The sequence below is a fragment of the Tyto alba genome, unplaced genomic scaffold (genome assembly GCF_018691265.1).
Source record: "Tyto alba isolate M040663 unplaced genomic scaffold, T.alba_DEE_v4.0 Super-Scaffold_45, whole genome shotgun sequence".
In the NCBI taxonomy this organism is placed as follows: domain Eukaryota; kingdom Metazoa; phylum Chordata; class Aves; order Strigiformes; family Tytonidae; genus Tyto; species Tyto alba.
The window spans coordinates 30,152,514-30,176,959 of record NW_024881321.1 but is presented as its reverse complement, the minus strand read 5'-3'; the positions used below and the strand labels follow the sequence as shown (position 1 = coordinate 30,176,959).

Here is a 24,446-nt window from a genome sequence, read left to right as displayed (position 1 = left end):
CATTTTTCTTGGATAGCAATTGGCATTCCAGATTGAATAGCTTCATTGTTTTCAGCTTTATTGTTGATGATCAAAATAGGATGGAATGTTTCTGGAAAGAAAAATATTTTTGTTGTTTGGTTCTTATGACTCACAAACATTTATTTAATCCATTCTTCAATACAGATCTTTGACTTGGTCAATATTTTCTTCTGTTTCTTCAAAATACTCCCTTTGTGTCTGCACACAAAACAGCATTCAGAAAACATGACAAGGAAAATTTTTTGAGGGTTTTTTTGGGTGGGGAGAAGTTGTTCTGCTTTCTTTTAGGACAGTGCTTCAAACTAGTGCTGTTTAGGCATAATGTTTACAGTAGCAAACATACCACTCATTTTGGGGTACCAAATACATTTAAAATGCATTTTAGATGACCAAAACTGGGTAGAAAAGAACTTTAACCTTGAAATCCTTGTTGACTCCTTTGTAAGTTTAACCTTTCAGTGAGCTGCACAGCTCAAACTGTACTTGTTTTAGCAGTCACAGTTTTCTTATGGCAAGGGGAGGGTCAGTATTTGTAGCATTATACAGAATATGCTTCAGCATACAGTACAAAAGGACACTAATAAAGCAGTAATGCCATATCCTGGTTCAACAAGCACCCTGTAATGAGGTTTTGGAGGATGCAAGAACTCACACAGGTGTATGCAAGATCTGAAGTTAAATCTCTAATCTTCTACAAAGCAAGGAAGGACGAGGGCAGAATTAAAGAAATTAGACCTCTCTTCTCCCTCCCCTCTCAAAAAAGAAAACACAGGCATCATCATTCCCGATGAAAGCTCTACAGGAACTGTTGCAGATATTTGACTAGAGTAATTGTATCCATTTCTAAATCCCTATTAAAAGCTAAGCTTTAAATACTTTCCTCTTTCACTTTTCAGCCTACTACACGTGTCACACATGTTTTGCCTGCCTGATGTATTTTCTTCTATTAATTTTATGCTATACTCTTACTCCATCAACAGTCTTTACTTGTCATTTTATGGACACTAAGTCAAGGACTACATTTTTAAAGAGATAAAAGTATGCTCACAAATGGAGCTGAATCATACCCAATTGATCAACTCCTTTAGCTTTGGGCCCTACTCATTTTTTAGTCAGTAGATCCAAGACCTTGCCAGCAAAGCCCCAGTCAATAAGGTAAGGGCCAGTGGTGGTATGGTTATATCATAGTGGGTAAATTCACACATTATCTCTGTCCTTAACACAAAGGGCAAAACCAGACATGTCTGCAGCAAGCAATCTACAGATCATAGCTATATCAAGGCTGCTGTACCTTATTCTCAAACAAGACAAGCATAAAAATTGATCAGCAGTAACTCAATTAGCTGCCAAAAGTCTCACCTGTACTCCCAGTTGCTTTACGTATATCAAGTCTGGTCATAAGCAATTTATAACAAGTCAGCATTTCAATGCACTTAAGTACAATACATACCTCCCCTTTAAAAAGTCTTACTTCCCACTTTCTGTGATCCACACACACTTCTTTCTCTGAAAAATGCCACTTATTTTCAAGTCCACAAAGCCATACCTGTTGTGGCCAACAATATCAATACAGGGTAAAGGGTGCTTCCCCCTCATCCTGGATCAGCTCCTCTTCAGACATGTCAGAGCAATCAGATTCCTTGTGAGCATTACAAGTGGTTTTGCTTCCCTAGCCTCTTCCAGTTTATACAGCAAGAGACACTAGTGGCAAAGCCTGTAAGAAAATAATAACTAAGTCCCAGTTTATAGATGGTGAAGCAGGTACAAAAAAGCTAGCGGACCCTGCCAACGTTGCAGTCCAGTTAGCCTCCATCCCCAGAACATTATGGAGAGGCTGCTAATTCTCCTCCTGTTCTGTGACTGCCAAGAGCCTTGAAGCTTTACCATACTGGGGTACATCTACAGCTACAAAAACAGTCATGTAGTTTTTATGAACAGTTGAAGCTGAGAGTTAAATTAGCAATGACTGCTCCCTTTATATTCAGGGAAATAATTTCAGGACACATTTTTCTCAAGACCATCAAGGTACTCAGATCTAATAGCACACACTTCTGGATACTCTCACAGATTGCTCTCTTGCCCCTGTGTGCATAAGGCATCGAGTTACTCACACACCAGTTGGAGCATTCAAGCAGACCACAGCAGCCAAGAAAATCTAAATTTCAGTAGACTTAAAACTACAGACTATGTCACCCCTACTACTGTAAGTCCCTAGTTGGTGTCATTTACTCTTTTACATTCAGAAAAATAATCTCAAAACTAACTTTCAACATACACCTCAGTTTCCAGGAAACATGATTCACCTGGAGTCCCACAGGCTTTTCTGCTGCAGCCAAATCCAGTATCAATTGACCCAAACCCACCAACTTACAGATGCTCCTCAACCCCCTCTATTTCAGTAAGCCTGGTTTCTATTTCGGAGCACTGAACAGCAACAGAGGTGCACACGCGTTCTGTTCTTCAGGCATGACAGCTTCCTGACTACTATGAGCAGGAACACTCTGGGGTCACATCATCTCTCTGCAAAACAGTTTACATGTATGTATACGAGGTTTGGGAGCAGAAAGGCTGCTGAAGAACAGACAATGTTTGGATTAATATATGGAATGAATGGAAAGCACACAGGAACACATAATGGGCAACAGCCCATACTGTCCTTCTCTATAGACATAGTATATAATAACAGTTGTTGTTTATTTTCTGATTTATTTGTATTTATTCTGATTGAAGAACTATGTGCAACCAGAATTACAAAAATTTCCATCAACTAAGATGCTCAGGTAGCCTTCTTTTGTTGTTTCCCAAGAAAGATGTGGCAGAAATATAAACTAGTGCACAGATATTTGGTACCAACTGATTTTTTAATCATAGCATATAACAACCTTGAAAAAATACTTAATCTACTTTCTCATAGGAAGTTATCTTCCAACAGTCATTGACAGAGTTTTCTCAATTTTTCCTTTTAAGGATTTGTTTGTTTATTTTTCTGGACAGACATGGGTAAGAAACCACTTATGTAACCTATAAATACTGAATCGGTCTTTTCTACATTTTAAACAAACAGCACAGGCTTTATATCAACAAGTTATTTAGCTCACAATTTTAATACAAGTTCCTCAATTAACATCCTGCACTTCAAAAAAAAATATCATACAATTCAGTAATCCTACACAATTTTCTTTCCACTATATACTCCACGTAAGAAAATACAGAAACTTACATCCACAAAACCTACACTTCCTTTCCTAAAGATGTAAACCTGCTCTCAGAATATTCAGCAACACTATTAAAGCCCGCTCAGAGAGTACTTTCTTCAAGGTGGCTCTAGTCACACTGCAGCCATTCCTGGGTTTTCTTTACATCAAATTCACCAAAGGAAAGAAACTAACATACCCTTTGAAGAATTACCTTTTATTTTCTTTACTTACTAAAAAAGGAGGAGAGCTTCTGTTTTCTCTACATTTTTAATAGTATTCTATGATAGTTATGCAGTAATGACATCTCTAAGATATCACTCCATGCCCTGGCAGCACTGTTAATGGCATCTTTCAGATTCAATGACTTACACAAACAATGTCGTTCTCTTCTGTCAACAACAATTAGCAATGCTTTTCTGTAGTTCTTTTGGGAAGCCTGAAAAGCAGACAAACAGTAGCTACATAATGGAAGTTGCATTAGGAGGCAAGAATGTGGCAAAAATCTGGTTAACTGTTGTCGGCTGACCCTCTTGTGTGAAGAAGTGTTGTTTGGCAGCAAAATCACCTTTTCTTTCAGTTCTAAAAATGGCCATGAACAGCTGGTATAAACTGTGTGCAGAATGGATTCTGGTGGGCTTAGGGGATTGGTAATGGGATAAGAGACCTTTCACCTTTAGGTCAGTAGTTCAAATTCAGCCCAGGTTAGCAGCAATTGAAAGTCTTTACCATCTGACACTGTTCGTTAGCCTATTTAAAATGACTGAAGGAAAGTGTCACAGTAAAACAAGATTCTAGCATTAAGAAATATGAAGACTCAGCAAACAGCAGAAACAGTCGCTTTAGACTTTGCTTTGAAATTCTGCTGTTCAGACTTTGTAGAAATCTACTCCGCTAACTCCTGACAGCCCCTTTCACTGCTCCCATACTCCTGCCCACCTATCACAATTCATCCTCCAGGCAGCTACACACACCAAGACAACAAAACCACCTCTTGCCATCCTATGGGTCTGCTACGGATACCAGTCACCACCTCTCTGTGGTTTTAGCTGGCAATCCGAATTCAGCTCATCACTTTGCTATTTATATTTTGCTGCCACTGTTTATATAGTGCAGCTGCAAGATTTTCCAGCACTTCTCTCCATCACTGAGCAAACGTGTAGCAGGTGCTGCCTAATGATGTGCAACAGAATACAGGTACCATTAAGAGACTGTTAGAACCAGGAGTTTATAAGCAGCAGTGCTCCAGACAATCACCAACAGGACTTCTACATACTTCCAGACATCCCCAACCGTGTTTTTTATACTTTCATGAGTGGACAAAGAGATGAAAAGGGAGGTAGAAAGAGACATGTTGCATGGAAAACTTCCTCTGCCTTTCACACCACGCATGACCTGTTTTGTACAAATACACAGCTCTGGAATATAACATCCTCCAGAGGTTAGTAAAAATCTGATGAACACACTGAAAGTGATAAACAAAAATCTTAACACTGGATGATGTTTTATGGGTGCATGGAAGTTTATTTACATTCCCCTTATGACTTTGAAACAAGTTATGTTAAAAGAACTTGAAAATATTTACATAAAATACATACTCCCAGTACAATTAACTGTAAAATAAAAACAGATATGCCATTTGCTTTCAATAGAACTCTTACAAACACATCAACAGAGTATCCTACAAAATTATATTTTATTCTCTAAAAAGTTATGACAAAAATATTCAAACTGTCACAAGGAGAAAATACACTGCTACTCAAACTACCATATTTCTCAATGCCACCATGATGAATAGACTCCATATAAATGATCTTTTCAATCAAATTACTCTAAGCCGATTTGGTGATGTTTTGAGGAGAAAAGGAGTGCTCACTTGTTACTTAAACTGTACAGTGCATGAGGGAGGCAGGAGGTCAGAAGCAGACCTGAGACACAGACACACAAACTGTATCCAGGGTAAGTACTCTCCTCACCTTGCTCATTGTACTTTTCTCAGTTCTCAAGCCAAGGAGAGATGCTTCTCGTTTCGAGGTACTACAAACTTCTAGAATATGTGACATTTTCCCTTTGCTGTCACCAGTTGATTCACATGTAAGAAGCTTAGCCACACTGCACACCCATATGTTAACAGATACTCTTTATTTACAGACCGTAGACTCTATTCATGTAGTCAAAAAAGACCATTTCCAGTCTTTCAGTAAAAAGTAGAAGAAACTTTCCTGGTGAGAGCCAGCATTTCTGGTGGTAGTGTGATAAGAAGATTTTGACAGAATTTAGAAGTTAAAAAGGCTAAAGGGTCGGAAATTTCTTATTTATTTCAAAGCTCTTGTTTGGCTATTTTAGATTATGACTGCCTTTGATTAGGCTGATGACAAGTAGGTAACATAAAGCACAACGCAGGGTGAGCAGCTATAATCGGATATTCAACATCTGCTCTGTCTCAACAATCGTAACAGTGGTAGCTGCCTGAAAACCACTCCAGAAGTGCCCTAAATGACAATGTACTGAAGTTCTCTTGCAGCTGCTAGAGCAAATGTTTCTATGATTTCTTGTGAAAAGCAAGAATAACAAGTTTTTCTATGCAGTTATCCAGTCTCCTGTCTCATACATACCGGCTAGCTTCTGAAAGATGGCAGAGCAGCAGATACTACAAAAAGTACCTTGCCAACAGCAAAGAATAAATCATTCTAGCTGAATCACTTGGAGGGAGTGAAACATCTGTAACAGATTTGTGTAGCATACAAGAGACACAATGGAGCTGATTCACCAACTTTTTTCACTTTCCAACCTCATATTGTATTGCAGCAACACTTAACACAAAAATTAAATAAAATATAAACTTCCTGTAAGGTGCTACTTACACTTTTTTGCAGAACTATATAGCAGAAAAGGTATATTCCCAAAGAGTTCCCCAAAAAGACAGCCAAATAATAATACAACTGTCAGTTACTGCAAAATAATTTACAAAAAGTACTGGAATATATTGGACACATACACCAAAGGAAGGAAAGGGAGAAATCAGCAGGCAGTGCAAAGTACTGGACACAGTTTAGTTAGCTTTATGCAAGTATATTCTGAAGTCTGTATCTAAAGTAAAAAGGCTACAGTGATCTGATTAGAGATTGCTGAAATGTTAAAACAGAGACAGAAAATTGCATAATTTAGTAGACACGCTCTGATGATGCTGACAGGTAGCTGTGTCTGTAACACACATTGACAAAAACCTTCAGAGAATCATGCATGGATCAGATGTCCATCACTTAGGAAAGTTCTTCCAACTGAGGAGTGTTCAGCAAAAACAAAGCAAGTGAGCCTGTTAGCCACTGTTGACTGCTGGGAAATGCAAAAGGAGAATGTTGAAGTAATACAGGGAAATCTGGAGACTCTCCTGGTTCTGAAGTTAAATCTGGAGAAGCTTCATTACAGTTTCTATGTTTGGCTCTTAATAGAAGGCAGCAAGAACGAGATGTTAGTTGCATAACCGCTAGCTGAACAGAAAGTAAAGCTTGAGACATGGGAGAAGTGACAGATCAATTTGGTAAGCCTAGGGAAGAATCACAGAAAATTACTACTCTCCAGCCTCAAGCTGAAATCCTAATTAGAGACAATACACTGTCAGGACAGAGGAATTAGAGAAATATCTACACAAGTACTGTAATTTAAGATTAGTAAACTTCTCTAAGTGTTAGAAAGAGTGAGTCTGCTATTACAGGGGATTGTCAAACTGCTTAGGCTGTATTTGAGAAGGAGTCTTTAAAGTCCTTAAAGATGGAACTGTGAAAGCTTTCTTACTGCATATGTGGAGACCCCTATAATTAAGCAAGTTTGAGGTTTGGGACTTTGAACATTTACTGCTACGCACCGCAAGGGGAAGACACCACAGCACAGCAAAGATAACATCTTAAAAACAAATTGCAAAAAGAATCCATTCCAACGATACTCCATCACTAATTCCATTTAGGAATTGATGGAAAATAATATACTACAGCAATGAAATGGTTCTAAACTTCTGGTGAGTTATGCAGAAAAATACAAATTATTTTTCTTCTATGTAAACAAGAACATGGAAAGTCACTAAAAACTGTTATCTCAAAAACTGCAAGATTGGGAAAAGTTTAAAGAATATGACCAAAAGGCCAGAAAAGCTTCATAATACTTTAATGACCTATACATTGCCATTAACCACCACCCTTTCTAACTGAATCTAAGGTAGACCAGATTGTGCCTAGCAAACTTGTAGCAAGAGCATGTGAAGTGTAACTGTCGTGACTTAATTCCAAAAACACTGCTGCCCGGCAAGGCAAGGCAAGGCAAATACCCCTTTATATCCCAAATCCTCTCTCTCTTCTTTACCCAAAACATAAATTTACCCAGCTGTTATACAAAGTCATGCAAAGATGATGGAATTAGGAGGATCTATCTATGTTCTATCACTGCCCACACATACAAGCAGGAGGCAGGACACAGCCCTAATGAAACGTAGCTAAAGCAGAGTAAGAAACTAATCACTCTTGCTTGATTCCACATTCCAGTTCTTCTGGCATTATTTAACAAAGTGAGAAAAGGAGGACAATGGAATTTACTTTCTTACAAGTTGAACTTTCTTCCTGTCTTTGAGAATGATATACAGACTTCAAGTTACATGCCTGTTTTCTTAGATTATGACCAGAAATGCGTTATAACAGTCAAAGAGGCAGAGGGGGTTCTCCATAAAACAGTTCGTCCATTCATTTGCAGCGTATATTATAACACCTACTACTGACCACATGAGATGTTACAAAAATCCTACACTGTATCAGCATGCTTTTTACACAGTTGCGTTCCAGTCACAAGTTCAATCATATGCAGATTGCTGGTGTTTTTATTGCTGATATACACATATAGTTTTAATCACCCTCCTAGAGAAACTCAGCAAGTGATCATCAAAGTATAAAAAATAAAGAAGAAACTTCAGGGACCAGTGGGGAAAAGCATCAGAGCACAGTGGCTAGACACTTACTGCGAACCCACAGTGGCACTTAATAGTGACCTCTTGCAAGGTCTTTAGGTCAAGTGTAACAAAGAGCGAAAGCTCTGAGCGCTTACTTGAGTGCTGTGCAAGGACTCACTGCTGCAAAGTCTTGTATACGCAGGCTTGTTTAAGTGAGTAGATCTTTTAAGTTCAGTGGGAAGTGCTCATATGTGTCAAGTTATTTATGTGTAAGCCTTTGCAGGAGCAGACCCCTAAGTAGGGAAGGAGGTTATGTTTTGTTTTTTTAAATAACACTTCTCTGAATCTGTAGAGCTGTTTTTCTTACCTGAAGTCTAGTATTCATTTCCAAGAAGTAGAAATTCTTACTGGAGTCCACAAGGAATTCTACTGTTCCAGCAGAGGAATATTTTACTGCTTTGGCAAGAGCTACTGCTTGTTCTCCCATTGCTTTTCGAGTTTCAGGGTCTAGGAAAGTGCTACAATACAGAAACAATGCCTTTCTTTAGTTAAAAAAAATAATAATAATTAAATCATTTCATCTGCTGCTTAAACTACCACTAAAAGAGGACAGCATCATTATTTAAGTTATGAAAACACATCAAGACTGTCAAATGTATGCCTTTACTTTTATATTGCTCCTAAATAGATATATTGCATGCTTTGCAATTACTGCTAATGTATGGGAAATTCAGGATAAATAACTGCATTCTCTAAAATATAAAACAACAGAACACAACTTTTTTAGAACACTGAGATCTATAATAATGCAAGTTAAAAATAAATATATACAAATCCATGATATTTTAGAAGGCATATCTATTTGCAAAAAAACTGTAACTAAAAAGTCCATCCAGTGGAAATATGAATGACAAAATAAAAGTCAAGAGGTCTAAGGGGAATTTGCTTTCTGACTCTGAATTCAAACAGCATGGCCATTTCATTAATATCCTATGCAATAAAGAAGTTTTATAAATTAATGAAACATTTACCCAGGCTTCTTACGTGAGTAAGATTGCAGTGAAGAAAATATGGGCATTCATAATATTTAACTAAAGCACTGTCAACAATATCATGACTTAAACCTTCATATTCTCTATTTCCTCTCTCAGCTTTACTTGTAAACTGAAGACTAGTTATCTGTGTTTGTTAATTGCAATTCATTCCTTTCCACAAATCCTCGACACACTTGAGGGCACCAAAAGAGCAGCTCAGCTACCACCTTGGGAGCTACTGTGCCTTCTCATTCTAGGAGAGCAACATGCCACTTCCACTGGTCCAGTAAATCAGGAAGGTACATATTCTGCTTGTTATTCTCTGTACTGCAAATTCAGATTTAAATTAACCTATGCAGTTCGTTAACTTAGAGCTAGAGAAATTTCTGTGGCTCTCCATCAAAGCTGTGAAACTGGTTGCATCTCACCCCAATACAGTGACCTTCAATGAAAGACAATAAGTAGTTGTTTCGTCTTATATGAGATTATAAAGATGCTTATTATATTTCTGCAGTGACTTACATTAGGCACATAATTCAGCTATCATTTTAGAAGTACTCTTTCAAGGGAAGAGGAAGTAACTTCTACCTTACCTCTAAGCTACTGTTTAAAACAAAAATACCAAGTGTTACATATTTTTTGAGGTATCCTCAAAAGCGAGTCAGAATTCTGTAAAGGAGCAATAGGGAGCCTCCACGTATTTGAAGTGCCCCATCAAAGTCAGTGATGCTCCATCTGGGGCCCAGGGCTACACTCAGACAGAAGCCAGTGCTGGGTCAGGACTTACCTTTCAGGAATTACTATGGGGTTTTTCACTGAGACCTGAACTCACAGAAGAGCTACAGACTTTCATAGAAGAGCTAGAGGCCTGCCACAACAAACCTATATTTAACACGACACAAAAAGTGAGGAAATATCTAGGCAAACCAGGAGACAATGGAATCAGTTTATGGGAAAAGTGCTACTTAGTACCTCCATCCTTTCAGTGCCCACATGGGCAGATTCTGATGGATGGTAAGGCAGGCATTTGCAGAACTTAGGAAAAAATTTCTTTCTTGGCAAACAATAGGATCAACAGGAAAAGGAAGTCAAGTCTGATCCCAAGAAAACTATCAGATCCTATATCAGATCAAAGGAAAAAACAAAAGACGTGCAAAACTGTCATACTTACCAAAATAGTCACTGGTAATGTAACAGTTTCATAATGTTTCTTATTTTGACTCAATAAGAGGATAATGCATTCCACAAAATCAACAACCTATAATTCAGTTTGGGGTTTTTGCACAGCTTTGATCATGAAAGGTCAACGAATGGCTTATGAAGAACAGAACCTTTTCAGTATCAGCTTCATACTCTATTTCTAGAATAACCATTATTACTTCTCATATGGATGAAAGACAGCTACTCCCCTTTATTACAGTGATGTCTTCCCTATGTTTGTTAAATGTAGGTCTGAGATCTCTCTGTTCACCTCCTGCTGTAGCCAAAGAATGGAACAGAGGTGTCACACTGCTCAACTTGATCTCTGCCGCGTGGTTAAGCTTTATGCTTTAAAATGACTGGATCATCCCTGCAATCAGCTAGGTTAATTAATCAAAGTTTTCTTATTCCTCTCTGTCGCTTTACCTTTCATATACATTGTTTCTCCCTTCTTTAACAATGCCTCTTTTACAACTGAAATAACTCTTCTCCAATCTAATTAGGCATCACTTGAAAATACAGCATTTTAAACCTGACTTCAAATCTTTTGCTCACACATATACCTGTTATTCTTCCAACCAAATAGCTCCTATGGCAGCATGAAGGCTGCAAAATAAAAAGGATTCACAGAATAAAAGCATCTAAAAGAAAAATAAGATCAGACCTGACACATTTCTCTCATAAGACCTTCTTCAAGCTGTTGTAAAGTTGATCAAAGACAATACAGTTGGTTTGTGTCATTGTTTCTGTAGCCAGAGAGATGAACCACATGGTCAAGATGTTACCTCTCAACTTCTAGTTCATCCAGTGTTTCCCAAAATACCCCCATCACCTTCCACTCATAGATAAGGTTGAGATTTTGAAAAGTACACAGTTACATCGTCAGTGGAAATTTACTGCTCAGCTTAGGTCACACAAAAAAAAAAAAAAAAATCTTTAATAACATTTACCCTTCCTCTGAAAACACCACTACACTGGCAGGGTCAGCTTTCCTGCTCTTAGGAAATAGTTAGGCATACTGTTAGTTTAAAAAAAACTTACCTTCAAAACCCACTCTTCTCTGAGATATCCATTATGTACTACCACACTGCAGACATAAATACGTTAAAGTATTTGAGAACAGTTCTGCCCCCACATTTAAACTGTGCCCACCTATGAATCGTGTACACAGTCACAAGAACAGTCTTGCTGTTTCTCTCAACCCCCAATCCTTCAAGGATTTCGAGACAGAGTGATAGGAAATGTACAGTCTGATATACATACATGCAGCACAACTCTAAAAACTTGTACATAGAGTCTAGTTCAATAAAATACCTTTCTGCTAAGTTCTTGCCTATATACATTTATTCAAATTGTCGGTGGCTTCAAGTAGCACCTTGGCAGTTAACCTGGAATATGATCCTGAATTACTTGGCATCATACTGAGATCTTTCAGAAAGAGCTTAGTGCTTGTAGAAAGTGAAAGAAGTCACTGTCTGTGCACCTTCCAAGGACAGAAACATTCCTGAGAGAAACTAACAATGAAGAATGCAAAAAAGGTCACAAAAATGATATAACTGTTTCACTTTCATTCTAATGCAGTTACTTACCGGTAAACTAGCCTCCCTCTTAAGCCTCCTGACTCTTAGATCTTTCTGTCACAGGCAGAAATAAAGAAATATTTTTGTCCTTTGAACTGAAACTGAAAGAACATCTTTCAATTTAAAAAGACACAGAAAAACTAACATCTCGGATAGATAAGGCAATCTCAACTCTGAATGTGTGCAACTAGGAAGAAAAAGAAAAACATAATAAATTATTTCCAGCCTGAGATGAAACTCAGGGAAACTTTAGGAAATTGTTGAGAGACTGTCCTAAGATTCATCTTATTCTGAAAGTCTTAGATCTTAAGTTTTAACCCAAAATACATGTAATCACTGGAGAGAAGTAGAAACAACAAGGGAGAATAAGCAGGCAGCTAGCAAGTTCTAAGGGCTTGCTCACTGTCGATGCTAATACAGATCTTACATGCATGTACAGAATACAATAGCAGGGTGCTGTTCCATCATAACTTGTCCAGAAAAGGCCTGAAAATGTAGAGAGAAGATTTAACAGCCAGTGTCCTGAGCATTTTGAGATATGATAGTTAGAGACTGCACCTCGAATACCATACCCAGTTTTAGACCCCTCACTACAAGAAAGACATTGGGGTGCTGGAACGCATCCAAGAAAGAGCAATGAAGCTGGTGAAGGGTCTAGAGCACAATCCCTGCGAGGAGCAGCTGAGGGAACTGGGGTTGTTCAGCCTGGAGAAAAGGAGGCTGAGAGGAGACCTTCTCGTTCTCTACAACTGCCTGAAAGGAGGTTGTAGCGAGGTGGGTGTCGGTCTCCTCTCCCAAGTAACAAGCAATAGGACAAGAGGAAATGGCCTCAAGTCGCACCAGGGGAGGTTTAGATTGGGTATTAGGAAAAATTTCTTCACTGAAAAAGCTGTCAAGCACTGGAACAGACTGTGCAGGGAAGTGGTTGAGTCACCATCTCTGGAGGGATTTAAAAGACATGTAGATGTGGCACTTAGGGATGTGGTTTACTGACAGGCTTGGCAGTGTTAGGTATGGTTGGTCTCAATGACCTTAAAGGTCTTTTCCAACCTAAATGATCCTATGATTCTAAATGGTATTCCATGGATGATCAAATATTTAATCTCTTTGACTGCTACAGCCAAGGATGATCATGGTGAGTGGAAGGGCCTTTGCATGGCGCTTCTCCATAACATTCTAAAATCTTAACTTTGGGCATCAAATAATATGGATAGCCAAGTGCCTCTGAACAGCTGGACATTCCTTCACACAAGCGGTGAGGCGAAAGTTAAAGTGCTTTAAAAAGCTTCTAACAGGTTCTGAAATGGTTAGATAGGACATTTGCACTCAAAGTGAAGTTTAAGAGTAGTCCTTTGAGCTCCAGTTAATGACTAGGAAGTCACCTAAGACACTTGTATATTTACTTTGCATTGATCCATTTGCTTTGGATTGATCCTGAAGGATCAACGGATTTTCCAATAAGCTTATGGTCCTTGTTTCTCTACATGGGGAAGAACCCCTTATTAATCGCTCTAGCAGACAGGAAAATACAACCGCGCCCTCACATTTTTTTCTTGCCAAAATACACTGTCTCACAGCAACTGTCTCTGAAAATGACTAGAGAAGGGTTTAGGCAGAGGAGGAACAAAAGCTAAACTAAAGAACAACAACAGACTATTAAATGTTACTCATCTGTTTAAATTTCAGCCTCTGTGGTGAAATGAGAAGCCAACAGCATCCTCCAAAAAGGTGTGAAGCTAGAAGCAAAAAAAATTACTGCAAACCACTAGGAGTTTTGTGTAGCACTAATTTTGTCCAGCACTAACTAAAAAACTGGTGATGATTAGACGTGTCTTACTGTCTATGCTTCCCAGAACAGAGTAGCACAACTGTTAAAAGGGTATAAGCAAAGTTTGTTGGTCTTCTATTTGAAAGTGGGGGATTGACCACCATGAATACCAGGGCTCACCTGAACACTGTAACCTCATCAGGGTGTGAAGTAAAGAGCTTTCTCTTCTCAAAGGAGAGGGTTGGTTTTTCTTTGGAAGAGACTGAACTACCCTAAGATAATTTTCCCTCAGAAAATGATCCCATAAGGATAAGTTCAACAGCTGCAGACTTAACTTTAAGAAAATCATAGTGATTATTCTCAAAGCCAAAAGCCTCAACGATCAGTCTCTTAAACTACATACTTAGGAAAACATCATCATAGAAAAAAGTAAATCAAGAGAGGCTTGAGAAGAGGCCAGAGTCAAAAGCCCTAAATTCTACAAAAGACAAATAAACATTTTAGCCCACAGCATCCCTATCTCCTGGGCTTCATGGGGAGAAAAAAAAAAAAAAAAAATCAACTTATCTCAGAGCTCTTAATGGTAAGCACTATTTAAAATAGGAGAAAAAAAGGACTACTGGGGACTTCATACTTCCTCCATCCAGTTGTACAAGAAAAGGTGTTTCCAGGAATCATTAGTCAATGAGACTAACTGAAACAGCATTCACAGGAAGGGCTAACTTCAGGCTTTAGGGTCTCTACAGTGACTCACAGAAGTTAGGGCCCTGCTTATCTGCAACTGTCTTGTAACTCTTTGTGTATAAACAGATTCTGCATCGAACTGAAAGTAGCTGTAAGGCAGATAAGGCTTTCAAAGCTGTCAGTAAAAGTCTGGAGAGTCTAAAAACATTCAACAACAAGAAGGAAGAAGAGTTTTCATGCCAAATTTTGGAAGCTATTGGCTTGTCCCCACTCTTTTATAGCGTTACAGGAAGAGATAAGAGAAATTACTGGCAACTCCAGAGAAGCCCAAGAAAGTTAAAAGACTGATATTTCTGATGAAAGGAAACACTCTGATCACAGTCAGCTGGTGAGAGAAAGACATATCACTCCCTTTAATTGACCACAGGCATGAAGAAGCAGGCAGTAGTGGCAGGCAGCACCTTACACGTACTCCCGAGGCAAAAGACTCTCCCATAAGTGCTTAGGTATACATCTATACACACTCACATTATATCAGGACCTTCATATTTCACAAACAAAAACATTGTAAGATCTTTAAGCATAAGTCTTCCAAGAAATCCACAAGCGCTACAGGAAGTAATGACATATAATCAAGCATTTATTAGTGGGTTTGTATCCTCAGATTTAAGCTTTGGTTTTTAATTTAAAATCTAGGTCATAAACAGTGCCAGTCTCACAATTATGATCCAACAGTAACTTATATGCTGCTTATAAATAAACATAATTTGAATTATGTGCTTTTCCTTACATCCTAAATTGTTGCATCACATAGGTCTGTGCTATAAAATAATGGCAAACACATCCCAGCTGGTGAACACATTACACTGGGAATTCCCACGGGTAGTGATATACCTATATCTGGTTTTCTGAAATCAGAACTTCTTTCTGCCCTTTTTTCTACACATTTTCTCTGATGAATGCAGTGCCACAGAAAACACAGCAAGACCGTACCTTGCACAGCAGCAATGTATTTCAGCTCCATTTGAAACCAGTGGGATTAAGATCATTTAGTATGTTTGAGTTACTGGACACCTACATCTATAGTTCGCAACCATGAATGGTACTAAAAGTGGCACAGAGTATTTAGCACTTCATGTTCTATTTCAGATAGAAATAAACAGTATTCCCTGGCCTGCTCACAATTACTATAACATAGTCAAATATCTGTATCTGTGATAAAAGAAATACTTATTCAGTATTTTATTTTACTCTTAAATCCAAAAGTTGAAAGGCAAAGAAAAGGAAAAATAACTTCAGATACATTAAGAGAGCTGTATCATATACCACATGTATTTGATTGGTAAGATCCATATCCATTTTATACAAGATCATTAAAAAAAAAAAAAAACAAAAAAACAAAACGACACAGCACCTCTTTTCTTCTTGCAGAAAGACACCATGAAGCAAGATCAAAACATCCTCAAGTACAACATCAAAAATGGCATTACAATTAAATGACACCAACTTAAACATTTATTTATTTTCTTTGTGGTTTTTAATAGAACAAAATTCGCATGCATTTGTACAATAAATAAAATCGTCAGCTTTCTAGAAGCACTTTCAGTAACTATGAAACTGCATCAGGAGTCTACTATACATACCTCGGTGCTTCCTCCACAACTTTTTGGTTTCTCCTTTGGATGGAGCACTCTCTCTCATTCAACCACAAGGCATTACCGTGTTTATCTGCCAAAACCTGAAACAGTAACACACTGCTATTAACAAAGAGATGTATGTATATGGCCTTTTGACATTATACTAGTATGTAGCACTGAGTGAATTTAATTTAAAAATATTTTTTTTCCAATCTAGAAATAAAGGTTGGGAAAAAATGCTAGCTTAGAAAATTAATTGTATATGAAATACTCATTGAATGCTCCTTCAAATTCTGAACAGGATTGTTTTAAAGCCTCTATATAGTCTATATATGGCAGAAAAAAAAAAAAACACTCACTCCAAAATTTGTGAGAAGCTCCCAAAAGTTCAGAAATCAAAAATCAAAAGACTGAAATAAGATTAAATCAATTTACTCAGAAGCATATTGTTAAGCAATATCTTGTGACAACAAAGGAGAGAAAAATCTGAAAGGATGCCAAATTTTGCTCCTGAATTACATACAAAATTTTTCAGAAACAATGGCTAACGGAGCTCTCTCAGTAGGCAAATCACAACATCCTCTCTTTAATGAAGAAGGAAAAGTCTTGAGAAACTTTGCAATCTTTTATTAAGAACAAAATTTCTTACTTGCTCAATATTTTCAGTGGAAATTAAAGCAGTAGTTTCAAGGAGTTTATCAAAATTCAGGTGTTGACTACAGTTCTTGGCTGCAGCTTCAGTTCATGGAAGAGTTAAACATACAGTCAAGCACCTAGACTCAACTATCTAAATTACATGTTAGAAGAAACAGAAGTCCAGCATAACAGAATTTTCAACTGATTCTGCAACTTCAAACTGGAAGTAAGACAAGGAAATCTATCCCTTTATGAAATCAAATGTACAATGCAGCCACTTCCAATAGCAGGATACTGGATTTGAAGATTCAAGTAGACTTCTTCCAATCTTATGATATTATATTCTACACTTATTCTTGGAACAATTTCTTTCATTGCAGACCACACCTGCTCCCTTTCTTCCTTATAAAATTTTCCCTCTAATTCATTTTTTTCCATCTTCCTGCTCTGATCTGCAGGAACCTGCAGCAATATTCATGCTTCATTCTTTAACAGTGCAGTTCTACACTGAAAACAGACAAGATAAAAAAAGGAGACAATCTTCCTCAAACTGCGTGAACTCAACCATATCTACTCACATTTGTGACAACGAATCTGTATTATTTATTATTCCTTTTAGCACTACAGAGCTAGTATGGCACTAAGCAAGATGAATTCCTGCGTCTATGACACCAATGTTTGCTGATGCGTGAATAATCTGGGTAGATGTGACTGAAAACGAGGCACTGATCTCATGAAGACAAGTCACGTGCACTGTGCAGCACGACACTGAGTGCTCTGTACCCTGTATGATCAGACTTATCTTTTCCGCAGAAATTCTGCTGCACTCCCATAAATTTATGAAGCTTTCTAGGGGAAAAATCCCCTCTGAAGAGTTCTACAAGGCTGATGCCTTTGGGAGTTCCTAAACTACAGCTTGTCCCAGAACCTTCCTCCCTGCCCAGGGGGACATTTAGCAGCAGCAACATAAGGGTACTCCAGCCAACTGCTAGATTCTGTAATAGGCAACTCAGTACAAAGCAAAAAAAAAAAAAAAAAAAAAAAAAACAAAAACAAAAAAAAAAAAAAAAAAACACCAGAAGCATCTAAAGCAACGTCCTACCCAAGTTCTAACTCATCCAATCCAGGATTAAACATCACGAAGCTCTACAGAAACTCATTTGGGAGGACAATAGATTTTTCTTAATATTAAAACAGTACCTCTAGGGCATAGCACAGTACTCGATGGAAAAAAAACGCTGTCTCGTAAGTAGAATGATTCCGTGTGAGCACTTTTGTTTCATTGTTAGAAAGCCTACAACTACTGTCCACAGAATTCAGCCTGACCAAAACAAACAAACCAAAAAGTCCTGGGCTATTTCAATAAAAATGAGTTCCTGTGCTTCTCTCTTCTCTCTCTCTCTCTCTGTATTCTCCTGAAGGGGATAATAAAGTATTTTTCAAGCCAACTAGCAAATATTTTCTTTCACTTCAGGACATTTCGTGTATCCTACTTAATTTCTGCAACCTGGATCTTAAAATAAACGTTTTTCCACTATCAGCTAATACGGCTCAGAGACATGCATGAACATTTACTATGAAAACGTAATTATAAACAGAATAAGCCAAACAACATCTAGTGTTAGGCTTTTACTTTCATTTTGTGTCCCAAGTCTTCATTATCAGAAACTAAGATACTTACTTCATAAAACAATTACATTTCAGAAGACATTTACAGAATGTTGAAAACAATCTCTGAAATGACATGAGAGTCCAATACATCATCTCACTAAAAACACATCACAGCTACATCTTCTTCTCTGAATATCTAAATGTTCCTAAAAGAAAGTGTCCTGTTTTGTGGTATTAGAGGATTGTGACATTAGTATATGCTATGTACATCTATACGCCAAAATATAATGTATCGCAACCTCTCCCACGATTCAGCTATATTCTATTTTCAGCTGTAAAACTGCTATTTAGTGAAGTAATAGTTATACATTCCATGTACTCTTACTTTAAACTCAGGCCCTTTATATAAGATATTTCAGGAGAACAAGACTTCAAATCAGTTCAAGCATAAAGTCTATTTGGACTCTATTTTCCTGTTAATTGTTTTAGTCTTTTCTCATGTTTTACGAAGTGATTGTTTTATAGCTAGACACAGGAAACCCCTTATTTAACAATTTTAAGTACCAATGCTTTGGAGCTATATGAGAATGTTAAAAAAAAGTTCTATTTAAAAGTTACTGCTAAATTAATAAATATCTGGCATCTGGTCTCAAATTGTTTGTATATTTAGCAGTTTGAAAATGAACCAAGGTCAATGTCTTAAAGCTGAGTAGAACATGAAGTTAAAATTATATGCTATGATATTGTTAAAAGGTACCATCAAAGTGTTTGTGTAAGGAAAACAACATTCATTGTACACTTGCTAGAAATAAAACTGTAAATTATTAACGGCAAAACCATTTTGTTTAATCTAGGTGAAATTATGTGACTGTTCTTAAATACAGTACTGCCTAATTTTTTCTTCAGGTAACCTTTTTTAAACCTAAAGTAATCAAGACAGTGTAAAATCTGTGCCCAATTCGTGAAAGTGTGGAGGAATCAAGCTCATCTAACTTCAGTCATCAGAGTCAGTAGGAAGCCACCGAAGCTCCCAAATCTGCAAGCACTGAAAGGAGTAGATCTTTAAGGTGTACTGACTTACATATAGAAAAGAGAAAAACAAAGACATAGGTAGTCAAAAATTATTAGCCATGGCAAGAGAATATAGGAAGATGTTCTAGCAATCTGACCTCATTTGTAACCCAAGATCAATGCTGAAACAAAACGTTCACTATATACCTTTCCATGACCCTTCAAAAGAGAATAGGTTGGGGTTTAAATTTCATTTTTACAGACTGTTTCTTCATTTCACATATGCAATATGTTAGCCTCTGCACATAAAATAAATAAAAACATAAGAAGTATCAGGTTGTGGGCACATATCCGGTAGAGTGAAAAATGTTAAGTATTTCTCTCTTACAAATCATTCCACACTATCAAATTTATTGTCATTGTTGTTTCATCCAATTATTGAGCTACTGTCAAAATACTTCAGGCTCTCACTGTAAAGGAAAACATGCCACAACTTAGAAAGAGCTTATATTTTGGACAAAAATAAATGAAATTTCTGTTGGGGAAATGGACATACTCCATATAGATTCCTTGTCATGAAAGATTATTTCAAGGCTACTGATGAACCCAGTTTAGTTGTCTACATAAGATTAAACACTTCACAAATTTTAAAATCATAATTTTGTTTAAGTCTGTCTGAAACAAACAAGTCTTGGTTTGCATTAGCACATCTGGCTTAACACTAGATCCAATAAAAGATATAAATGGTCACAATCCAGAAGTTAAGGAGAATACACCTGATTTTGAATCACAAACTGCCCAAAATGGGACACAAATCCTCCTGAGTTTCCAGGGAGCATTAGATACTTCAGAATAGAATCCAAAACACTGACAAAACCACCTAGAGCTTGCAAGAAAAGTGTTAAGCACAGCAGCGCTTGAACTCCTACATCCTCTGCTGCACTCCAGCACTGCAATCAGGATCCAGAGTTCAAGCTCCAGCCCTCAGGACAGAAGCCTATAACCTTTTTTCACCCTCCTCCCAAAGAATTGGGCATGGTTCATTGTCTTCCTGCTAAAGAAAGGCTAGAGAATAAAAACAGGAAGGCTGTATTGTGGATGATAGCCATGTAGTTTGAGCAATGGCCCAAGCCACAGGAAAGCACAAGACTCTAGGTCTTTTTCAGGGGAGTGTTCGAAACGTTTTGAACTTTAATTTATTAGTCCGAACTTTATGAAATAAATAAACAATAATTAATAGTAGTAGTAATAGTAATACCACCAACCTGGATTTCTATGTGACGAGGGTTATCAATGAACTTTTCTATCAGTAAGCGATCATCACCAAAACTTGAAGCAGCTTCTTGAGACGAAAATCTAAAACCTTCCCTTAAATAATGAAAACAAAAAGAATAATTTGTATTTTAAAAGTTAAGTCAAGTTCTGAGGTACACATGGAGAAGGAACACTTGCTCGTTCCAGTTATATGGCAACACAAACATGTAAAACTCAAGTTTTACCATTTGTATTCAATTCCTTAATGCATATCTCTTTTTTATTTCTTTTCTTACAAAGATGAAAAAATTACATTCTCAAAGCACAGCAAATTTCACTGTGTTTAAAAAGTCTGAGCATTTACAATTATTTGTATGAGTTTTCTTTGCTGGCATTTTCTTCTGCAAAAGTAATAAAGTAATCAAATTTTAAAAACCGTTAATTAACAAGCACTTGTTATACAGAAGTAAAGATGAAGCTTACCACTATCTAAGGTGTGCAACCCTCTTACTACTCAAGAATAGTAGAAGATAGTTGCGCATTAAATAGATGAAAGAACTGCAGATATAATATTGCAGACCTTGTAAATTCAATCACTGAACACAACCTGGAGATGCAATACTTCACTTCATAGAGCATACCAGCTGCACTACTAGTTTTTCCCTGCATTAAAGTATAGCTGAACGTTACACTGCATGTACTATATACTTGCCTCTGTTTTCTCTTTACATTTGTAATTACTCAAACAAATAAAGGTTGTAAGATACTATACTAACTTTATTTTTCATGGCAGAAAGATTACTTCTGTGGGGTATAACTGCTGACAAACTTCACGTACAGCTTTCTCAGGGTGAAATGCACCATAATGCAGGGATGGATCCAAAGGCTCCACAGAAGTTTTCTACAGGCTCTTTAACTGGCGTATTAGTCCCACTTACATTGATACATATGGAAAGTTTGGGGTAAACTTCTGTAGGATTGACTACTGAAGTGCAGCAGCCTTGATATTTTTGCCCAGAGTAAGAACTACAGCACAAATGAGTTGAAGTTTTTGCACTCTCCAACTCTTAAATTTAGTTCAATTCCACAAACAAAACCCAGACAATAGAACTGTGAGATAGGTATATCTACAGTATAGAGATGTGTATATTTAAAGGTATTTCTTCACCTTTTTTCAAGATTGTGGAATAATATATGCTATAATTTCAAGATATTATGCTCAGTGTACAATCCTTCCTAAATTAATATTTAACTTCAATATAATGAATTACTTATTAAAGAGAAAAAGGGACATCAAAATGTGTGATTCTGTAGATTACCTGAGCTGTACAAAAAAACAAGTGAGGTAACAAACAGCCATACACAGTGTTTCTTACTGAAACAGATTTAGAGCTATTTTAACTCCTATATCAAAGGCTTTGTTTCCTTTTGTAAACATTCTGTCAGACAGTTTCATGCACAATTGGCTATTTTTCTCCACTAAAGTATGTGCTAATTAGAAATCTAAACTGCAATACTTGTTAAAAAAAAAAAGTCAGGTGCCTAATTATCTAATCCATACATCTGTAAATCTTTTTAAATTATATGTAACAGGAATGACTATCTCAGTCAGGTATTCTGACCTTGTTTGTATCTTACAAAACTGTGCAGTTGCATCTGTTCAGTGATGAAAATTACCATAAATACACTTCACCTTCCTTAAAGAGATCATACTAACCAAACAGAGATAGACCAGAGTCTTCTTATAAATATTTTAAAATAAAAAGGAAGCTGTTTAGGCTCGAAGGGAATTTGTATTTGGAGCATTACCCTTTCACCAAGCAACAGCCCTACAGAGCCTTACTGCGAGGAAGACACTCCCCATGCAGCACAACTGTACTGATATATGTGACCAAGACACAAACTCTCCCGCCCACACTAAGCACAGAAGTGCAGGGTAACCTGGGACAGAGGAACCTGAGCTTACTGCCCCTGTCTAGGCCCAGGTACAGTTTACCATCCAAGCAACGTGCTGCCTGTAGCCTAATCAGGCCCTGATGTTTGACAAGCCACAATCATTCAGGCTGATGTACCTCACCTATACGAAGACCTTCGTTGATACTTCTATGCTATGACTCAAAGTAGAGGCACTCTGGTCAGAAGATTCCTGAGCAGGGGCTCTGCACAGACCCACACTCCTATCACTAACCACCTAACACAGCCACCTTCACAGTTTTCTCGTGCCAGCCACCTGCACTAGACCAAGGGGCAGGGAGTGTGGAGGACAATTATTGTCTAATTGTCCATTAAACAATATTACCCACCCCACACTACAGGGGACGCCAGCTGAGCTGGTACACCAGGAGGGCAAACAGAAGCAGCTAAGAGAGGCTTGAGCAGGAGATACTTTTGGTAGTTTCTCATAAGTTGGTGTAGAGGTAGTTCTGACAGCAGGGTTTGTGGCTGGGACAGGTGTGGAGATGGCATTTTGGTTGCAAGTTACTTATTTATTCAGGCAAGATTTTCTGTTGAGTTAATGTTTTTTTCTTAGGTTCTCAGTAATTTCTAGGGGCAGTTTTCTCCTATATATAGATTTGCTGCTTTTAGGTGCTTCCATTAGCTTCTGCTAGCTGTTTCCCATCTCGTAGATTGAGAGAGCAGTTCACGATGAAAAGGGACCCACGGGTGCCTGCTGTAAGGATGATTCACACCCCAGGTGAGCACCTGGAGACACACACTGGCATGGAGCCGGTAAGCTAGAGCACTGTTAATGGTATGGCCCCATGGAGTCACAGACCATGACTCCACAGCCCCAGCTGCAGGAGTACCTATCACCCATCAGATGCCTTGATCCAAGCTGGACTTGAAGACTTGAAGGTTGGGTTTTGGGGCTGAAAGGCCACCACAGCCCATGCCTAAGGCAGGCAGGGAACACCACTGCCTCTCCTCAGGGGCAGCGTGGGTCATGCTGGTGGGAGCCGCACACTAGTCAAAGCCTAGAAGCATCAAGGGGAAAAACAAAAAACAAACAAAAAAAAAAGTCACAAGAGGTCCAGCTCAAGCAGCTGTACATAAAGGCATGTGGCCAAGCAAACAAACAGGAGCTGGAGACTGCATGCAGACACAGAACTGCGACATCCTCAGAACAGCTGACATGGTGGGACAGGTCACAGAACTGCAGTGCTGCAATGAATGACTACCTTATCTTTAAGACAGACAGTAGGATAGGCTTGTCCTTTTTATTAAAGGGCAGGTGAAAGACATGGATCTCTTCTGGGGAAAGGGCAAGAGGTGAAGAGTGGAAGGGCTGGAACAAGGAAGGGGCCAATGGGGTAATACTACAATGCAAATTTGGTAACAGTTCATCTGCTCAAGCTGAAAGCGGACAAATTCTTTGAGGCAACTCAAAGTCTCCAAGACCTTGAGTGTTTTTGTGGTTTTGTTTTGGGATTTTTGGGCTGTGGGTTGTTTGGCAGTGGGAGGGGTGGGTTTTTTGGTTTGTTAGCAGTTGAGGGGCTGGGGGGGAGGAGTGGAGGAAGGGGAGGTGTCTGTTGTTGGGTTGGTTTTGTGTGGGGGTTGTGGGTTTTTTTTGAAACAGGAAACTAACCTTCCTGACAACTGTTGGAAAAGCAACACTGACAATCACAAGCAAATTGGGAGGTTTCTGATGGATGTTTGGGACAACTTCTCAACAGAGTTATTAGATAGGCTGAAGAAGATGAGTTATAAGTAGCAGAAGAGGATGGAATCAAGGATCTCTTGAGAAAACAACTCATACAAGTCAATAAGACCAGATGGGACGCTAAGAGAGGTAGTTGATGTCATTGTGAAACTGCTCTGTCATCTTTGAAAGGCTTTGGAGGTCAGGAGAGATTCCTGATGACTGGAAGAAGACAAACATTGA

The 24,446-nt window shown here is 38.1% G+C and overlaps 1 protein-coding gene across 2 annotated transcripts in view; it reads right to left on the bottom strand.

Moving 5' to 3' along the window:
* Positions 1–24,446, bottom strand: part of PCCA (propionyl-CoA carboxylase subunit alpha) — a 304,978-nt gene that overhangs the window by 173,852 nt on the left and 106,680 nt on the right. For both annotated transcript variants that reach the window (XM_042805848.1, XM_042805846.1), the window contains 3 exons: positions 20,575–20,677; positions 16,058–16,152; positions 8,516–8,666 (listed from right to left, as the gene is read on the bottom strand). In XM_042805848.1, coding sequence (XP_042661782.1) covers positions 8,516–8,666; positions 16,058–16,152; positions 20,575–20,677 — 349 coding nt within the window. The remainder of the gene's footprint in view (positions 1–8,515; positions 8,667–16,057; positions 16,153–20,574; positions 20,678–24,446) is intronic.